The sequence below is a fragment of the Drosophila ficusphila genome, unplaced genomic scaffold (genome assembly GCF_018152265.1).
Source record: "Drosophila ficusphila isolate 14025-0441.05 unplaced genomic scaffold, ASM1815226v1 contig_791, whole genome shotgun sequence".
In the NCBI taxonomy this organism is placed as follows: domain Eukaryota; kingdom Metazoa; phylum Arthropoda; class Insecta; order Diptera; family Drosophilidae; genus Drosophila; species Drosophila ficusphila.
The window spans coordinates 22,522,781-22,543,813 of record NW_025064737.1 but is presented as its reverse complement, the minus strand read 5'-3'; the positions used below and the strand labels follow the sequence as shown (position 1 = coordinate 22,543,813).

Below are 21,033 nucleotides of genomic sequence, written 5' to 3'. Positions count from 1 at the left end.
CTAACTGTTTTATGCTGAAAAGTAGGCAATGGAAAAGTTAACTTTTCATTTTTTTTAAATTGAAATTTAAATAAATTAAACATTTTTAAAGATATCATTATTTCAAGAGATTTCAGGAACACCCCATTTTTATTTTTTCTTGGTTTGCTTACTTTGCCGCAAAAGAACACGAAGCAAAAACAGACTCTGATTCAAGCACCTGTTGAATGTGTTGCACCTAAACACACACACACGCGCGCACACACACAAAGACACAAACAAAGATGTCCACCCACGTAAAAAAAAAGAAAGATGGAAAATGTCCCTGGGCACCAACACCTGAGACCGTCTCCTTTTGATGATGTTGTTTTTGTATGTTGTTGCAGACAAGCTGAATAAAAATGAAAAGAGCACAAACAAAGAAAAAAAGAAAATCGAAAGTTTTTACAAAGTCTCCGGGCACACATACACACACTCACTCACTTTCACACACACTTTTTGGCACACTTGCAGGACACAATGTCCTTTCATCGTTTTTGTCACCGTTTCCGTTGCTGTTTTTGCTCTCCATGTTCTTGCTCTTGTTGATGTTGTTGTTGTTACTGTCGCTGTCGCCACTCACAAAAGATTTTCCCAGTGTACACAATGGCGAACAAGGAAAAACCGAAACACAAGCTCCGTTCTCTCATAAAGTGTTTGTTGATTTTTTTATACCCGCTCCTGGCAGAGAAAACTGGTATATATGATTCAGGAAAGCAGATGAAAAAGGCTAAATATAAACTCAATCGGCTTTAATACGGACAACTGACTTTCAAGCTTAAAAGCCATTATTAAAGCAGCTGAAAAGCAAAGCAATTCAGCTAGTTGAGTAAAAAAACGGATGGCAATTAATGAGGAAATCAATTTAGCAATAATTAATGAGTTTTATTAATTTGCTTTCGGATTTTATTTCAAAGCTATTTATGTGGTATTAAGTTTTTTCTTTTTACAATCATTTATGCAAATTATTTTTATTGATTTTAAATAAGCCGATGATTTGACAAAAATTGATGAAATTGATGATGAATAAAAATAACCTTTAGTAATAGGTACCTATAAGTCCATTCAAGGCAATTATATTATATATCGTGTTGTGTAATATGTATGTACAGTTTAAGTAGGCTTTTCTCTGCATTTTATGTTCAAGGAGGAAGGGTTCCACTTTTATAGTTCGCTGTTTATTATTTTTGAATTTATTTTTGGCTGGCCTTTTTGACCTTTGCTTTCCTTCGAACAGTCTGAGTCAGGTTTATTTTTTGGGAGCCTCCTAGTTCATGTCCGCCCCAAGAAATCCCCACAATGGAGTCACGCACAACCGATACTTGAGAAATGTTATCAAGTGAACCATAAACATTTTTTGCACTTAAAAATTTCCAACTCAATTTTCGCCTCGGCGATAAGCGTACACAACCCGCACATTCGCACATACCACATGTAATTGTATTGATGAAAACGTTATTTACAGCAATCAACAGTCAATATGTGTCTGGCCTTGGTGATTGTGTGGGTGTCTGTGTGTGTGTTGGTGTGTGGATATAGGACTGGCGGATGTGAGTGTGCTCCTGTGCCTTTTCCGTATCCGCTCCTTTCCGATTTCGGGTTTTTCTTCTGCGATGTGTCTGTCATCATATCAATTACACCCAAGAGCATGCCAATTTATTTGCCAAGTGTTTCCACAGCCAATTGAAAGCGGCGTTCGCCGAACGCGGATGTGAAGTTTCGAGCACGACTGGCTCCACACTTAAAGCATTCAAACTTGGTGCTTCCTAATTCGGGTTCAATAGGCGGGATTACCCAAAAGGATACTCGAATAAAATGCAAGGTATTCCTTTAAAAAGCTTCACAAGATTTAAAGCTTACTGGCCATAACCACAACAAGTTTAGGTCAAAGGATAAAGTTTTTCCACTTTATTAGTTTAGCTGACAGTTACAAAGTATTTTTACAGCAAAGATAAATCAACAAGAATAAACTTAATCAAATAAAAAGTTGTCTTACAATTTGAACAAAGGAGATTTAAAATTACAGAATTATTGCCCACTAGGGAATTCTGAAAAATGCCAAACATAGCAGTGGCAGTAAATCAAAAGAAAGAAAACTAAGAGAAGCGAATATTAAGTATACGACTAGTTGAATTTGTGTACTTGTAAAATAAGTAAAATTTGTCTTTGTTTAAAAGGTTGTTATGTTTTTAGCTATTGAAATTAAAAATTAACATCCAAACCATTTCCAAAACTAAAACAAACATCACCTTTCAAACATAAAAAGTCTCACTGCTAACTGTTTGCAATTTGACTAATTTATTGCAAGTCCTTCGCTCAGGAAGGACTCTACCCTTTGGCCGACAAATGAGCCAACTTCCGGTGGCCGCAATTTGCCAGCTGTACGACAATTGGAAATGGGCTTTGGTCAAAAGAGGATATTGCAGACGTGTGGTTGGGTCCCTGCCCGAAAGGACTCGATTTCCGCCCTCGAAAGTCGGTCCCTTTTGCCTGCCGCACTGTTGGCCATCTTTGTGCCACCTCAAGCACATTGCGGTCAGCCGCAAGTTGCAGTTGTCTGTGCGCAGTGGGCGACACTTTAAAATTAACTTCACAGGGGATTCATCCAACTTTAATGCCACCGCCCACACACACACAGACACTCAGACACTTTCACATGCACATCAACAAGCTGATTAATCGACGACTGTCGTCCGTGGGACGCCTGACATTTAGGCCCACTTTGGCCGCCCCCTCGGTGTCCTAATGAGCCGTAAAGGATTCTCGTCCACCCACAGCCACCCATCCTGTCAGGGCCAATTTGCATACCATTTCGACTGGCATCTTTAGTCGACTGGGTGCACAAGGGAAAAAATAGCAGGAAAGGTCATCCTTTGTGTACTTTACATATCGAATAATATTCCATTTATGGCACCTAATTATAATAACGTCATCAAGTGAAATGTTTGGCATTTAAGTTTTACATTTCAAGAGTTCATTATTTATGCAACTGTCATCAATATCCAGCTTCAGTTGTACAGTTAAAATAAAACTAAAATGTTATGAAGAATAATAAAAAATTTAAAGATGGAACGTTTGAGATTCTCGATACATCAAAAAATGATAACTAGAAATGTTTTATTCTCTAAATATTTTCAGCGGTAACTCTTTCGTTAAAAACTTTAATACCTAATATTATAAAAACATGAATATAATACCAACATTTTAGTGCTGATTTTTTCCCTGTGCACCTGAGCGCAACAAGATGTTTTGATTGAAAATGCCAGCTAGACCAAACCACACACCCACACATACTCACACACTCGCACACACAAATCCTGCACTCACACACACTCGCAGCTGAGGCTGTTTAGCATAAATTTGTAAGCTTGTAAACCCGGAATTTGTGATTCTGACTGTTTGCAGAGGAAACCACTGGCCTGCCGGAGGCCGACTCCCACATCGGAACTGCTTCGATTCGGGGCCTTCGAGTAGCCGGGCTAAAACTGCAGGCAAATGGCACGTACTTTAACCAATCCTTACCAAATAAGGCTTGCTCCTTTCTGGCTGCTTATGCCGCTTTCGCTGCTGCTGATATAATCGCTGCTAATTGCATCAATTATTGGCCGAGCCTTTGCGCAATTTATGAGAACAAAAGCTAAATTGAAATCGAAAACAAAATTGCCTAACCGATTAATCAAACTGATTTCATTCCACTGAACTGAACAGTAATCGGGAATTCACTCTTGCAGAGCCTTAGTAAATATCACAAATATATTGAGTCGATAATGGCTCATTTCTCGGGCTGGACGAACATCAAAATGTAATTTACCACAAATGTTGCGCAAACATCAATTATCCCTAATTGACTGTGAACGTGAAATTAACGTTTATAATTATGTGACAGAACCGCTGGAGCGGAAGTCCGAGTTCCAGTCGGTGGGAACCCGTGTACGCAGCCATGTAACTTTTAATGTCCTTTCCCAGGATCCAAAGGGGGCGGGCCAGGCAATCTGGCATTCTGCGACTGTCACCTGCCAAGGTCCTCGCTTAAGCCGCCAAGATAGGGTGCCCCGAAAGCTTAGCCTTTGGCCAAAACTTTGAGGTTAACCCGAGTCGGGGTCCCAGGACCCCGGAGAGGTTTATTGAGTGCCAGGCAATAAATTACCAAAAGGGGCGTGGCCGCGGCAAGTTCGTGCGCGAAAAAGCCCACTTGGAACTTCACGGTGCCATTGACCCCCGGCTGAAGCCAACGCAAGGTTCTATTTCGGGTGACAAGCCCTTTGTGAGTCACTAAAACGACGTGATAAAAATACTTAAGGTTTTAATAGCTTTCTGATTAGTCTGTTTAATGACTTGCCCTTCTAAAATGCAAAGGGATATGCTTTCTTAAAAACCTCAGTCAAGTTCTTGAATTAAGGTAAGGTATTTATTTTATTATGCTTTATTATTCGTTGCTTTTTACATATTTTAAATTTATGAAATGTCATAAACTATTTTTATCCCAATGTTAAAAAGTTTAATCCCAGATTAACATATAAGCATATGCATTAAAATGACAGAGACGATTATTTGCTCAGCTCTCGTTTTTTGCCATCCTGCTGTTATTTCTCAGAACCGCCGGGGGGCTATAAAAATTGCAAATTACCCAGTTGCCAGCGGGCGTCTGCTAAGCGGGCCACCCGGTCTGGCTCTTCAATTATTTAAGCTAATTGCGGGCGCACTCCGAAAACCAGCAGACCACTCGGCGTATACGCAATGCTAATTTTACGCAAATGGTCGAGGGATTTTCAAATTTTATACGACCTGAAGGAGGCGTCTGTAAGCCAGTAATTGAATTGACCAACCAAAGATGATGGGTTTTTTGCGGGTTGGAGAAAGTAAAATCAGGTTAGAAGGAAGACACTTGCAACAAGCGAAGATCCCATAAGTGAAAATTCTATAAGCCCCTGGAATTTCCCCCAAAAGCACACACACGCACACCCACAAATTTGGTTAATGTTGTTGTTACTGTTATTATTCTTTGCTCTTTCTCTCTCAAAAAAAACGAAGGAAACTGAAAATTCACCGAAACCAGAAATTGGAATTTCAGCCACCGCTTTTCTTTTCCTATTTTCCCGCTCTTTTGTTGGTGTTATGGCTGATTGTTGTTGCCCTTCTCCTAGTTTTTCCACCACTTTCATTGTTTTGTTGTTTTCAATCATGCATTTTGCTTTGACTTTTACTGCACCCGGAAAAAAAGCCTGGGGAAAATAAAAGAAAATCAAAGGGGCGAAATCTGCCAGCAAAGCCGCAACTGTTTTGGTCTCTCTTGTTATTGTTGTTGTTGACCACCCACCACGTACCCACGCCCAGTTTTTTCAGTCTCCTGGTGTTGTTGTTATTGTTGCTCTGGCTGTGCATTGTTGTTGTTGTCGTTTCGCTTTGTTGCTTTGTTGTTGCAGCGGCTGCTGCGTTGAAACGGCAATTTTGTTTACAGCCACACTCACACCCAAAAAAGAAAAAAAGAAAAGAAAAGAAAAGAAAAACACCCAAACGTATCCGGAAACACTGCCTGCAAATTGTATGCAAACACTCTAGACGAAATAAGACAACAAAATGTTAATTAAATGCTTTTCTCTCGCCTCTCTACTTTTCCAACCCATTTTCCGTTTCTGCTTTTTGCCGTTGTCTTCCTTTTGACTTTCCTAAATTTAATTGTTGTTTTTTCTATCTTAATCTCGCCTATTTTACTATCTTAAACCTTTTTCTGCCTGATTTTAATCTGTCTTGTACCCTTTTCATAATTTTTTTGCTTACGTTCTTTTGAATGTGATCTTATTTCTTATTGTTTTTCTCTCTTTTCTTTAATGTTCCTAAATATGTTTTACTATACATAATAACTTTGTTTTCCGGTTATTAAAACTGTTTGTTATTTTCAATCCTTTTATTTTTATCTTAAATATTTTGTTTTTTTTCTTAATTTCTTATTTTTTTCTGTATAACAGTGCCATGTGGCCGCTGCAATGGTGGCAGCCTCCACCTCCTTCGGCTACCACTCGGTGAACCAGGTCGACAGGACGCTCATGTGACGGCAGCTGAGCAGTTGCAGCACCTGCAGCGGTGGCAGCAACTGCGGTGGCTCGCGCTCCGCCTACCACCAGCACCACTCCTCGGGAACGGCCACGCCCTCGTCCTCGCAGCGATCCTGCACCCGTTGCCAGAGCTTCCATCGCCACCACCATCGTTCCAGGCGCCGCAGCTCGGGGATGCAGTTGCGCGGCGACTACAACTCCACCACGGCGGTGAACAGCAGTGCGCTGGCCAAGACAATCGTGACGATCAGTGCCCCGCCGGTGGCCGCCGCCTCGGCCAGTTCCCTGCACCTGGGAGCAGGGGGAAGACCCTCCTCGGTGTCCACCTTGACGATTGCCTCGGTGCCACCCACTTTGAGTGGAGCAGGAGGATCCGTGAGTGGCGCCAACACCCCACTGGCGCCCAGCTTGAAAGCCTTGACTCCGGGACCCTCGAACTCATCGGGTCACCATGTGTCCTTCATGCCCATGACGGGAATGAAACGATTGCGCAGCTCCAACGCCTCGCTGGGATCACCGAACGGAACCATTGTTGGTGGAGCTGGAGTGGCGGATACCACTTCCGCTCCCTCGCTAATCGATGCGGTGGAGGATCCGCTCCCCATGAGGAACCACCACAGGATCCTGGAGCAGTGCCAGAGTGTCCAGAGTCAAATCACGACACTGGGCGACGTGGAGGACGACGAGGAAGGCAGCGACAGCGAAAGCGATAGCATCGGAATCGCTTTGGTGGAGACCACGCCCCAACTGGAGAGCCAGCCGGTGGAGCCATCGAGTTCCTCCAGCTCCTCGGTCAAGTAAACTCAGCCCCACAACCACAAAGCAAAGTCCTGGCATTAAGTTTAAGATAAAAACATATATAGCATAGTTCGTGGTACAAAATATGAGGGGTGATAAAAAATCTGTGGACAGTTTTAAAACTTGCTTGTTTTAAGGTTTCAAAGATCCAAAAGTGTTTATATAAATTATTTCCATGCTTTTTTAATGAAAGGAAATTAAGCTTCAACCCATGAAATTACTATTTGCTAAAAGTGTGTTATTATAGAAAGGGAAAGTTCCACTTCCATTATAGTTTTTACTGAAAATCGCCCTGAACTGTCCATTGATTTTTTGCCTCCCCGAAGTGCAGCCCATCTGAAGTGTGTACATAGCAATCTAGTCTCGCCTAGCCACTCATTAGCTTATCGATCGGTGATAGAACACTATGCAACAAGCAATCAATTCAATATCGCTGCCTGCTCTCCGGGTTTCAGTCACTGGCGGTGGTTGCATAGTGGGAATTAGTATTACTGTTAGCTGTCATATCTTAGATCTTCCATTACGTAGATGTATTCAGTTCTGTAAATGTCTCAAAGGTCTAGCAATTGAATTGAAAGCTACGTCTTCAACCTGTCCAAGTACCTGACTCTCTCGAACCCAAAGTCTATATTAATCTGTACATAGCTTAACTTCAACTTCTGCTATCGCTCGAACTAGCTTTCTGTTACTCGACACTTGATTGAATGTTATCAACTGAAATTAACTCTACGGGTGCAATATGAATTTATAGCAACTAAACATAGGACTCGAACAATCAGGCAAACAGGCTTCAAGACCACTTCCCAGTTGTAGGAGATTCAAGTACAAAATCACAGAAGCACTCGCAAATTGTCAGATAATTACTCCCATCCTCCATTATGTTCTTTGAACTATAGCAATACAGATAGAGTGAATGTTAAATGTGCTTCAGACAGCCGAAAGTTGGAGAATTCATGGCGGCAGCTTAATGAATTAATCCTTCAAAGGGTTCGCCCCCACAATTCTGTAATATTACATGTATGTATGCCCTTAATGGGCGAGCTCATCCGACTCCGATTTTGCAATAATTAATGTGTGCAATTAGGATTGATTTCTCCGACCGCAAGGCCAGAGAATAAATTGAGGCTAAGAAAGGGGTTTTGTGGAGCAAAAACCGTTGAGGAAAACTAATAACAATGGCGAGACGTCAGCTTAGTGGATGAGTAGGAACAAATCATCGCAACCGTCGAGGAAATGGAAAAATGTTGCTCATTGTTTTCAAAACAAACAAAGCGAAGTAGAAAATGATGGAAAGTCTGGGGGGAAAACAGAGGCAGCGGCAAAACCAAACAAATGGCAATTATTAATATTGAATATGGTAGCGCATAAGTGACATACATAGCTCATAGAGTCCTCGTTGTGTCTGTGTATTGGTGTGCATGCATGTCTAGTCCTAAGTGTACATGTAAATGCATTATCCCTAAGTTCCAGTGCTAGATTGGCAACAAAAGCTGCTAACTTGAACTCAAACTCAATTGATTGCCATGCATATTAGGCTAAGCTGCAACTGCAAACTGCAAACCTAGATTTATATATTGAGTGTACTATACTGTAACTAACATATACAACTACGCAAGGAGATTAAAAAGCGACAACTAAGAAGTGAACTCCGACGATGACTTTGTCTTATTTAAATTTCAGCCCGGGCACTGAGGGAATCTTTGCGGATTTGCGGTTTTCCAGGGGCTTAAAGGATGGATATCCGGGGCTGGGAAATGGCATGAGTTGCCACACTTGATGCCTGATGGCTGATGGCCAGCCGAGCAAGAAGACAAAGTGCACTGCCAGTCGGCAAACAACTGTGCAAAAAGTTTACACTTTACATTTTCGGATCATGGCCCCCGACCCTTCGACCGAACCTTCAGAGGGGTAAGTATGCCAGTCAGCCAGTCAGTCAGTCGGTGGGAAAAAAGAATATGGCCAAGATGGATAGACAGCTGCAAGAGTTGCAGTCAGCAAAGTGCGAAAGTGCGATGCAACGCATCTTAAACAACTCTCCGGGGGCAGCTAGCATGTGTGTCAGATTTTCCCTCTTTTTTCCCCGCCATTTTCCCTCGGTTCCTTGGGTCCTTTTCAGCGGAAGGATACCATCCCTTGTGGAAAGTGTCCGCAGTAACAATGTGGGGACAAAACGTGCTGCGTGTATCGACTCACTAATGAGAAAATGAAGGAGAAACCAGCGCGGAACTACGCAGATACAGCGCACTAATGACCCACAGTCGAACCCAGAGATACAAATGGAGATAGAAATACACAGATTGATACACAGATACAAAGGACCTGCTTTGTCCAACGCCATTAGCTTCACTGCGGAAAAAAAAAGAGAAAAGTGAATTTTTTTTATTGAAAATAAGTAACATTTACAGGTGGTTTTTAAAAGCAAGTAAGTATTTGAAGTAAGTAATCCACAAATATAAAAAACAAAACAAAATAAATGCTTATATTTCTGAAAACAAGGGTGTAACTACAAGTATTTTAATAAAAAGAATAAGTAAGTAGAAAAAAAGTAAAAGAAATAATTAGAAATAAAATACCCTATTTCTTTTCTATGTTAGTAACTTTATTTCTTTCAGTACTTGGGGTTTACTTTTAGTTGGCAATCTGCGACTTCCACACCTTCAATTGCCCGCTAAACTTTGTTGTGCCACCGCTGTTAAAGTGCGGAAAGGAGGTTGCCGCACATCAACGTTCCGCTCCAGATGTATGTAGCAAGTATATAGGACATCTGCAGTTGTGAATGCAGCGAGTCCTTGCCCGTAATCAGCCAAATAACGACTGCCAAAATGGTGGATAAGCGTGGAGCTAATAAAAAGAGGAAACGTTGCAAGCTGCATACAATAAGCTGCGACCAGAGCTCATCCTTCAGGGAGGTCCTTGCCCCCAGTACACCCCCTACTTTGGCCGTCCCTTTCAGCTTATCACTGGAGTTGAAGGCTGCGTCAAACCCTCGACGACATTTTATTTGCTCGCTGGTAATTTTGTTTCCGTTAGCTACTAGTGTTTTTTCCCCATCCTTAGACTTTTGGCGCCTCCCTCAGCTATCTCGTCCTTTTGCCTCCTTTGTTGGGTTTGGTTAATGAACCGAAATGCGTGTTTGTCTCCCACGATTCGGGTTTGTATTTTGTGGCATTTCGACTGGAGTTGCTCTGCGCTGTTCAGGTCCCGCCACAACCCCCCTTCGCTCGTCCTGATCCTTTTAGCCCGAATGGTGGCGAAATTGTGTTGCCCCAAATATGTATTGCAATCATTGTTTTGATGACTTTGTTGCTGGGCAAAGTCAAATTCGCGTCTCCGGAGGAACGGATAAAGGGGAATTTCATTCGGTTGTTTGGATTATTGCTCAAAGCTTATGTTCTGGAATCGGATTCTATTTATGGCCGTGTCTTTTGTATGTGGCTGACTCACACACACACACACACACACACGCAATTACAAAATCGCTGTCTGGCATTTCCGCTTCGCCAACTTGTAATGTCTTTAATTATACACAAATACGTAGGTCTGTCCTCGGGGCATCAGCATCAATATTTTGGATGACTGATAACATGTGTTTATATAAAATAGGTCATAAAAATCGGTTTTCACTCTTGAATAAAAATTAAATTACTTTATGTAAGGGTATAAAAGCTTTCTGTTTTACAACTTATTCAAAATTCACATGAACTTATTGTTTTAAAACAAAACCCATTCTGATATAAATATATTTTAACCGATGCATTCCCAGAAGTGTAACTAAAAACCCTCATTAAACAGCGGAAACCCGTCATTTCCTCTGAATATTAATACGACCGCACAGGCCATCGTAAAATCGATGTACAACATGGCCACAAATGAATGCCATAATGAAATCAAAACTCACTTACTCCCACATCGAAAAACCGCAATGGTTAAAAAGTCACAATGTTGTGCTCAAATTTGCCATGAGCAGTAAAAAGTTGCCCCGACTCTCTGATTACTTTTTCTTTATTTTCTGGAGTGTGTGTTTTACCATTTTATGAATTTTTCAGGCTCAACTTATTTAAACATCATGTCGCTGCTTGTGTTAACAGCGATTGTGATTTATCGCATTCGCAATGTGAAATATTAATGCAAATCCTTCGGAAAGCGTGGAATCGGGAAGGATGCTTTGAATATGCAGGGGGAAATTAGTGGTTCCATCGGCGAGCTGCCGTTCTCTTTATTGACCCTTAAAAGCCGCTAATGAAATCAATATAGCTGCTCTAAACAATTCCTCCGGAGAAGAGCGCATAAAAATGCTAAATAAATTGATGAACTGCGGCAGGACGCAGTCCGGAAAAGTGGATGGAAATGGTGGGAGGGGATGGGGAAAACTGAAGGAAGAACGGCTCGAGGATGACGAGATGGATGGCTGCCTGGCTGACTGCCTTTTGTCGTAAAAGGCGCCGTTCCCTTCCTGTTGTAAAAATGCGACCGGACGACCCTTTCATTGTGCTACGATTTAGAAACCGGCGACTTTTAGGAGGTTTCTGATGGGCCAACGGGGCACTTGCAATCGCCTTGGCCAAGTTCTATGTGGGGGCGTGGCTGGAGCCCAAATTGTATAAGTATAAATATAAATATAAACGACATTAAAGCGCGTCTGGAAATAAAACAAACAGCAACTCGAAACCAATGAACTGAGCAGCGATCCTTCTGCCTCCGTCGCCCAGATATAAAGGCCCACCTGATGTGGCAACTCAAGCGGAGCTTCATTGTGCTCCATGTTCCCGGTTCATTTTTCCATATCTCTACACAATGGCCCAGCTATTTTTGTAGGATCCGCGAGGGGGCGGTTTAGGGGGTGTGGCAGCAGGACCCCTGGCAATTTGCCATTGTGCGTTTATATTTAACCATTTATTAATATATGTGAGCAGCAATGACAATGTCCTCGACATAAGTCCTTGTTATTTGGGAGTCAAGAAATGAACAGCCCACGAAAAAATAGAAATACGGTTGGACTTCGATAAAATGGAAATACTTAGGAGTGTTTTTTATATATTTTTATGACTAAAGTAATAAAACAGATAACTGGTTAGATAGTATACAGTAAGTTATGGCTACATCTTTGAAATATTTTATGACTTACGGACCTATCACTGTTTTTTTGAAAAACTGTAAAAAGCTCTCAACGACGTGTCAATGGCAAAGGTTCAAAGTTTGGGTCTGGCGTGGGTGATCCTTTTCACAACGGAGGGGTTATTGTTATTGAAGTTGATGGCCCCGGTGTCCTGACGGCTGTGATGGCAACACATTGTTCTAAATATCTAATGGCGCCCAAAACAGGGTATTTGCAATTGAAGCGTGAATTTACCCAGCCCAATTCCAGCTGCGTGAACAATTTCCACAATTTCCACAACGAAGAAAATAAAAAAGCTCCGAAAAAATGATATCTGCAAACTCCAAGCTGTCGATAGAGATATGAAGTTTAGTTCGCAGAAGGAGTCGAAGGAGCCGAAGGACCAGAAGGATATGCAGCGAAGCAGGCTAAATGACATCAGTGGATTATCGCCGACATCGGGGGGAGCATAAACCAAGCAATTTCCTGCCATAGTCCCCCTATATCCTTTTCCCTTTGTGCGGAATAAAAAATTGAATAAAACACACACAGAGGACTCGACTCGACAAGCATGTGTGCATGTGTGAGTGGAGGGAAACAAAAGGATGAAATATCGCAGAAAAACACAACGCACAACAGGCGCCCCTCTAAAGTGTCGAAGTTTGAGGCCAGCACGTAAATTCGCGTTATCCTTGGGCTGACCTTGACTGACGACAGGACAGCGCAGGCAGAAGCGGCGAGTGCGACTTCCAGTGCTTTAGCCTTCACATTGCCGGCGAAGGCCCCGCAAATTCTTTCGCCTCTCGGCTTGAGAGTATATGTTAAATAACTTCACGCACTCACGCAGACATGCACTGAGCATTATTTTATAAACATTCATTATTTTATATGAATTATTTTATCTTAGTTCTTTACTAACTATTTTATTCAAATAATTTAGTTCAGCCATTCAAGAAGGATGTACAAGAAATTTAAAGGGTACTGAAATCACTTTTAAATGTAGTGAAACGTATTAAAGAATCTCAAAGTAAAAAAGGTTTTTATTATTTAAGCTTAAAAATTAAAAACTATTTTTACAAAACCTTTACTTATTTTTCACAGTGTTGAAAAAACAGCGAGATTGAGGGCTGGCTGCTGTGTATGAATGCAAGTACAAATTACAGGCTCATTCAGTTGGCCAAAAGGCGGAGGCTCTCGCTGTGGGGGGCGGTGGGTGTTGGGCGGAAGGATGGGGGCGTGTCCCGGCAGCGGAAAACATGAGTCGCGCTGCCTTCGCGGACCATTGGGCCGCTCTGCTCGAGCCCCCGCTGTTGCAGTTGGCCTTCAGCGGCATTTACACGTAGCGAGCATGTCCTGTGCCAACAACAACAACTATAGCAACAGCAACAACAAGAACAAACAGCCAGGACTACTGGGATGATGAGCCACAAGCTTACCATCGACTTTGACACTGGTAGTTGTCGCATTTCCCCGCCACGCCCCCTTTTCCGGTGGCTCGTAAAACTCTCCGTTTCCACACTAAATTACAAGTCTTAAATTTTATGCTTCAATAAATCCGCGAGCGACAAAAATGTGCGCGACTCGTCGGCAATTTGTAACAAATTGAATTCAATTAAATAAATTAAAATGCATTCAACATAAGCGCGACTGTTAAATGGAATCAAGCGGAAAAAAAAAACTGAATTAAAAATTGCTTTCGAATGTGGGGCACGGAAGCCCCTCCCTTCGCTTTTCCTCTGCAACTTTCCGTGAGCCAATTTACGGAGAGCGAGTGCAAAATCAAAGCGAAAGTTGAAACAAGGGAAACTTCGCAGGGGGAAAACTGAGGGAAAAACTGGCGGGAAATGGGCGAAGTAACTGGGATTTTTAGATAAATAAGAGTGTGCAAGGTCTTGAGAGCGCATTAATAAAAGCTGAGCATGTTGAAAACTTTTTGCCAGTCAATAGAAAAGTTCGCTTCGAGTTTGCTCGCTTTTTTTCCCCCATCCATGCATATATACGAATATATATACATATATATCTTTTGAGGTTTCTGGGTTAGGGGGCGTGGCTGAGCCCAGCCTGACAAATGACAATTTTCACTAAATAACTGTAAGAACTCATACAAAAGGCAAGCGGAAACCCCTAAAAAGAAGTCACCACAAAATGACAGGACACGTCAAAACAAAAGAGGGCTCAGGGAATCCTGCGGAAAACTTCCGAACGGGGCGGATACTTGATAAAGTAAAAGGAACCAATACATTAAAGAACTTCCTGCCTAGGTTAGCCAATCTTTCGGGCCCAAAACCACTTCAAGAATTATCTAAGCAAGTGGCGAAAGAGTTGGTTTTTGTGTGATCCTTGAGGAAATCAGGCACTTATTTAAGGGCCATCTTAAAGTACAGGGAAACTTAGCTATGTATCTAAATGGCTTCTTGCTAGGGAAACTTTTCTACAACTGATATGTGTTTCACTCTTATAAGGAAATAGTTTTATTAGGGACATATATTTATTGCACTTTTTTGCAAGCCAATTATATTTGCGCCACATATACTGTATTCCAAAAAATCCTTTAAGCACCGCGAAGGGAAATCAACACTTTCGAAAGTTTGCAGTGCATTTAATTGAGCAGACAAGGAGCTGAAAGTCTTGGCAAACTTTGAGGTCTAGATAGCCTCCCCTGTTGATCCTCCTATAAACATGTACGCTGGGCCTGGGCTAATTGAAATGCAGCCACTTGGCTAATGCCGGTGGGCCAGGGCTGGTGGGATCCGAAGGATTCAGCTGCAGTTCCAGTTCCAGGGGATCCCTCAGAAACCTCCTACGATGGCTACAAACTAATCAATTTAAAAACTTTCAGCCGGCAGCAAAGTTTTGCGTGCGATGAGCACTACTTGTCTGCCTTCTAGTTGGATAAATCTCGAGCGCTGCTGGTTCAACGTTTTTATGTACACCGCCTAATGGGAAAACGGAAGTTGCAGAGGAAATTCGGGTTGGCGACGCAGCAACAGCCAGGGGAAAAAATATAGAAACAGCGCTCGAACACAGCCAGCAGTTGTTCTGCATTTCCGTTTCCGCTGGCGGTGTCCCTGTTTCGCTCCCTCTCTTTGGCAACATTTTTGCCAAGAGCTGCACACAGAAACAAACTGGTTGGTAAACTCGTAAAACGCAGACCACATCCTACTGAATTTTCTTGCATTTATTTAACAAGTTATGGAATTGATTTAAAACCAGAAAAAATTTAATTTTAAATTCAACAGCGGTTATTCCTGGAAAGACTGTCTGCTTTGCTTTCACATTTTATCGGTCGTGAAAAGACAACACAAAATTTATGGAATTCAATCCTAAATTTAGACTGAAATTCATTAACACGAATTTCTGCTTAAAGTAGTTGTGCTTGAATAGAAATTCAGCATACCATGTAAAAGAATTTAAATAAGAATGTGTCAGAATGTAATTACTTGCAATCAATTTCATGAAGTAAAAAATGTTTCTTAGAGTGTGTTCATCTGAAAGTGCAATGGCATTGTCCTTGCTTATGATAAATCCGCGCCCTTGTTACAGAACACTCAAGTGGAGGGGACATTGTCTGCAAATATTCGCAAACGACGAAGGCCGGGCCGCATCGCTAAATAGATAAATTGAAAAAGTTACGCGTTTCAAATGGTTTTGCAAAAGCAATTAGTTTAACGCTTTGGGCCGAGAGATCTGCTCAACTCCACTCCACTCCACTCAGCATCGTATTGCAATTAGCGTAACTAAAGAGCAGAGGAAAAACAATACGAGCGCCAAATGGCCGGCAAACCAGCCGAAAGCCAAAGCCGAAATCGGGCCAAAACCAAACCAGCCATCCAGTTAACTGAAAACGCTGAATTATGAGCCATGACCGCGGGAGAACCAACGCCCCACCCGCTGTGCTTTTGGCCACGTCCGCGTGGCATGGCGCTTCCCGATCCCAAAACCAATTCAACCGCTAGTCCCTGAGCCACTGCACCCACATCCTCTCCGTCCTCCGATATCCCGATCGATTGGTGGAGGCTCCCTTGGGCGGTCGAAAACGCATTAATACCAAAATCAATCGGGCTGAATTTCAAAAAGTAAAACATGCATATATCGAAAAGATTCAGGAATTTGGCACCGTGCAATACTCTTACATTTAATAATACGTTCAATTTCTATTCATTATACTTTATTCATAATACTTTGTACATATATAACGGATTAAATATTAACATTCAAACAAAAACATACAAGTGAATAACTCTTTTTATTATAGAACCCGTTTACAAAATCCATGAACTCGATTGGCAAAATGTATACAGCTAATTGTGTAAAACTATTTTATATTTATTGGTTTTCTAATAATTGTGCAATTTGACTTCTGCTTATTGAGAGTAAATATTTTACAACGCTTAACAGGCGGCTTTATGTATAAATGAAAACATTAAAATAATTAAATCTTGAATCCTAATCCGAAATAAATATTTATTCCTGGTACTAGATTGACCTTTTTCATCCAAAAGGGTATTTTCAATGGTGGCAGATGTGGTCGTTGAAAAGAGTTCCACGAAATTCGGACCGATTTTCCAAAGGCCAAAAGCAAAGATAACTTGTCGATGGGTCGCTGTATTGGTCTCTAATTGAAGTTCGTTTGAATGTGTGGGTGGGCGAAAGAGTGTGGGTGGCTGGTTTTGGTTGAATTGGCTTCGCTGTTCGTGTGGGACATTGAATTAATTACATTTACACGGCCCTCTCCAGTTTCCCCATCTATTTTCCTGTCTGGCGGGCTGATGTTTTGAGTGTTAATTAAAAATTGCATGTTAAATAGGCGCTGACAGTTGCGGCTTTCATTGCTTTAAGTTCATCAAGTGCCGAATTCATTGTCAAAGAAGCTACATTTTTTAAATTCTCCTTCTCGACATTTGCGATGACTGCAAGCGTATATAAGCATCGAATCGCCGAAGCTAGCTTCCTTTCTTGTTAAGTTCTAGTTTCGGTATATGTTCTGAATCTAAAAACCACATTGTTGGCTGAAGAATTTTGTTTTTCATTTAAAATGTTCGAAATCTATAAGCTTCTCATTTTCCCATCGTTAAGATCCTTTTCTAATTCAAACATGCCGCAAAGTTCGTTATTTTTCCCCTAATGAAGCCACTTACTTAGCTCGCCCTCGGCTATCTTTAATTACCCCAAAGTACTGGAGCCAAAGGATAACTAATATCCCACAGAATCTTTAGCAAGTGCCGGCTTAAACTTTGTGGGAAAACGAGGGGCCGAGAAAGTATCTCGAAGTAGGAAGCTTTGCCCTCCGTGAGCAAGTGCAGGAACATTTTTTAATACAGGCAAACCCTGCGCCCTGTGGTCAAGTAAGATTTTGCTCATTTATTTACGAGATAAACTTTTGATTTGTTGTACCAGCTGGAGGGGAAACGAAGGGGATGGGGGGAGTGGTTAAATGCTGGCCAAGCTGAAATCATTTTATTACCCAAATACTATTTGGTAAGCGGCAAAACTCAGTCTGAGCCTCTGCCCTCTCTACTAAATTCAAATAAAACAAATTTAATATGCGATTCTTGCCCTTGGCTTCGGGTAATTCTCGCTTATTATAACCCCCTTAAAAACCCCGACCCCCGAAAACCCACTTTTGCCACACGAAAAATGTAACGCTTCAGTTAACAAACTTATGGCATAATAAAAAACTTTTTAAATAAATTCTCGCGAGGATTTTTATGGCCACTTTGTAATAAATAAAAATTCGCCAACTGAAAAGCGTTGGCAACCAAAAAAAATGTAAATTAAATTTTTTGTGGTTTGGCTTTGAGCTTCTTTGACTGACTGTGGCAATTCATCAACTAAAGCAAATTAAATAATCCAATTATCGACTGTCATAAAGCTGAACCAATCAAAACAGAAAAGCCACGATATATGGCTGCTTAACTGGAATTCAAACCGAGCACTCACTTTATGGCAGCACTGTTTATTAAACTACAACTTTGACAAAGGTAATCAGCCTGTTTTCTTATCAATGAAAGCGAAATCTGTCGATGGAAGGGGAACGGAAAACAAATATGCAATCTTCAGCGCCAGAGTTTATCGTTGGGATTTATACTTTGCACCGGCAAACGAAGAACAGCAATAAGCCGGTGATAACGTTTATCAGCGGAATAAAGCAAACAGTAGCTACACATGAGAACAGCAGGGTGTCGGAAAGGTGTCTTTTGCATACATCGGCATATGGAATATAATTAGTATGCAAAAACAACATATGGGCGGGCCAACAACACCCACTTCAAACACATGACGAAACAGCAACAAGCTTGGGAGTTGGCAACCTGACGTGACTTTGAAATCCAGATAGCGGTTGAATAGTCAGACACACGCCAAAACAGGTTAAGTTCTCTACATAATACGGGTGATAACATACTACCAAGAACCTAAAATAAAATGCTAAAAATAAAACAATTGATAGCACTCTTGCTAGAAATGAGAGAAGTAGTTAGGCCAATAAAATCCTTCCTCAATTTAAGCACAACACTCGTTTCCATTTGGTTTTAAACCTTCAACTTGCTACGCCCATTTCAAATAAAAACTAACCTGTTTTTATAACATTTTGTGCTTTATTGAGAATCCACTTTATACTTATGGCGCTACAAAAAACTGTTTCAACATTCAAGCTAGTCGTTATCATGTAATATTGTCACCGGAATTGCCGACATTTAAATGCCCTAAGTTTGTTTCAAACTTAACGTTGTATATACACGCATGTTTCATCGTTCGTTAATGGTTTGTTCATATGGTTGAATTTACAGGCCAGTGCTCTTGTTCACGCCCAGAACGTACTTGTTGTAGCCCTGGTTGAGCTGTTCCAGCAGGATGAAGGTCAGCACAGTGTGCGGACCCAAGCGGCAGTAGTAGGGGGTGAATCCCTTCCACAGAGCGAAGACTCCCTCCTGACGGGCCACTCTCAACAGGACATCGGCAGTGCCGCGGTACTCCGGCTTGCCATTGATCGTCTTCATGTTCTGGATTCGGGTCTTGGCAATGTCCAGCGGCATGGAAGTGATTGTGGTCAGCAGGCCACTCAACATGCTGGCGCAGAAGTGCAGCTTGATGCCCTCCTCCATTTTCAGGGGTCCGTTGCGGAAGTATGTCTTGAACTGGGAGTAACTGGCCAGTTGGGTCATGTTCACGACCATGGCGCGACCCACAGTGGGAAGACTGCCCCTCCAGAGAGCCGTAATGCCCTCCTCCTTGGTGATCCTAGCCAGAGCATTGGCCACGTTCGTGTAGTTCCTCCTCTCAGCAACTGGTAACCGGCCATCGGAGGTCATGCGCACCAGCGCCACCTCCGCTGGGGTTCCTATAAAGGCACCACAGGCGCCGGCGATGGTTCCCATGGCCATGCTGTCCGTTATGCCAGGAGCCCTTTGGAAGCGTTCACGGAAGAGATCATTCAGATAGGTGTACATTCCCAGCCTTCCAGTGGTGTAGGTGGCCTGTCTCAGCAGAGCAGCTCCAATGCCCTGGTACAAAGCCAAAGGTCCTTCCTTGCTAACAATGGTCTGAATGCAGTGAAGGGAGCTTCGGTACTCCTTCTTGCCACTGCCAGCTCCTGAGATCTGCATGCGCGTCTTGACCTGGGAGCATAATTTAAAACGTTTTCTTAGGAGATTTGGTTAGGGATTTTGTGCAAGCAATATCTTACCAAATCAAGGGGCTGCACCACCATCGTGGCTCCCATTCCTGATAAACCGCCAAACAAGAACTTAATGGCATTAGAGGCCGCCGCCTTCTTTGGAGCATCTTGTCCACTCGTAGCGCTCATTTTCCCAGACTTCGGTTACACAACACTCGAATAAATGCGCGATGATTGCAATTTCCAGTTTTAGCTGCCCGGAAAAGTCGATTCGCTGCGGGGGAATGTGGAAAACACCTCTCTGCCCGATGGCACAATTAATAATGAATTTTTTCCGTGGCACGCACTTGGTGAACAGCTGATATCGCTTTTTATTTGTGTGGGTTTTATTTCCTAGATTTATTTTTGCACCCGCGAATGTTGTTCAATGTCACAAGCGAGGAAAACCGATTTCGCCGCCTTTTTCCTCCGGTTTTATTTTTGGCACAAGTGGCACGTGCTGCTTGGCTGCTATTTGTTGCGTGGTCGCGGAATGTTTGGCACCAATTGCCTCATTTATTTGTTTTTTAGCCTGCAGTTGGGGAAATTCAATGCAACCAGCAACAACACGAAAATACATCTGTGACGAACGTTGTTGTTAGTGGGCCACAGCTGATGACGTGGGCGCGAGAGAGCGAGAGCGACGGCGCAAGAGAGCAGCAGGGTTGTCAGTACATTTTACATAGAATATTATTATTTATTGAAAAAATTTTTTTTTTGGAAAATTATGCACTTGCAGGTCTATTACCAAAAAGTTTTTATTTGTTACGTGTTAAAGAAATTTTTTGTTACAGGCAGAGTAAGCAACAAACAAGCCAGGTTTCCTTCTGGACTCACCTAACAACCCTAGCAGCTCCCTGATTCGCTCTACCCTTCTTCCTCGCGCAAACTGCACACAGTAAGAAACAAAACCGGTGTTGTTAAACGCCAAACAGCTGAGCGCCTTGACCGCACATTCAAATTAGAGAGCGCACCTTTCAATTAGCTTTTATACTGTATTTTTGTATCTTTCATTGTTTACACAAATGATTCGCCCACACACAAGTCAAATTATTAACAGAAAAATACCTTTCTATACATATGTTTTCTTTATCTCAGTTGCTACCTTTATTTGGAATCTGCTTATCGACGCGGGAATGTTTGCTGGCGTTTTATCATAATTGCGCTAATTGTAATTACAATTGGGCCAATTCGATGTGTGTCGTTTCTGATTCGTTTTAAATAGTCCCCGCTAATGGAAATACAGTAAAAAATGGGTGTATGGTACATTTTAATATGTTTTAAGGAAATGTAAAATGTTGAATTTTTTAAAAATTAAATCAAAAGCGATATAAATTAATTAATAAATCTGTACTTTATAAATGCTATGGTATACCAATACGTACTGTATAATAATTTGTTGTAAAGAAATGTAA

At 41.9% G+C, this 21,033-nt stretch overlaps 2 protein-coding genes across 2 annotated transcripts in view; one reads left to right on the top strand and one right to left on the bottom strand.

The window, feature by feature from the left end:
* The window catches only part of LOC108088536 (dopamine receptor 2), a 28,184-nt gene extending 19,695 nt beyond the window's left edge, over positions 1-8,489 (top strand). The window contains 1 exon segment of the mRNA XM_017186380.1: positions 5,985-8,489. Coding sequence (XP_017041869.1) covers positions 5,985-6,872 — 888 coding nt within the window. The 3' untranslated portion in view covers positions 6,873-8,489.
* A 10,051-nt stretch (positions 8,490-18,540) lies between these two features.
* LOC108088539 (mitochondrial 2-oxoglutarate/malate carrier protein) lies at positions 18,541-20,209 on the bottom strand. The gene is made up of 2 exons (XM_017186384.2): positions 19,649-20,209; positions 18,541-19,580 (listed from the first exon to the last, which is right to left on the bottom strand). Exons 1-2 carry the CDS (start codon positions 19,766-19,768, stop codon positions 18,747-18,749), a joined length of 954 nt encoding a protein of 317 aa, XP_017041873.1. The 5' UTR covers positions 19,769-20,209; the 3' UTR covers positions 18,541-18,746.
* Positions 20,210-21,033: the final 824 nt, after the last annotated feature.

Bases quoted from the DNA above. Each gene is read 5' to 3' on its own strand.
- LOC108088539 (XM_017186384.2), bottom strand. From the start codon at position 19,768: ATGAGCGCTACGAGTGGACAAGATGCTCCAAAGAAGGCGGCGGCCTCT. The intron at 19,581-19,648 runs GTAAGATATTGC...TTATGCTCCCAG, and splicing joins TGGTGCAGCCCCTTGATTTG to GTCAAGACGCGCATGCAGAT.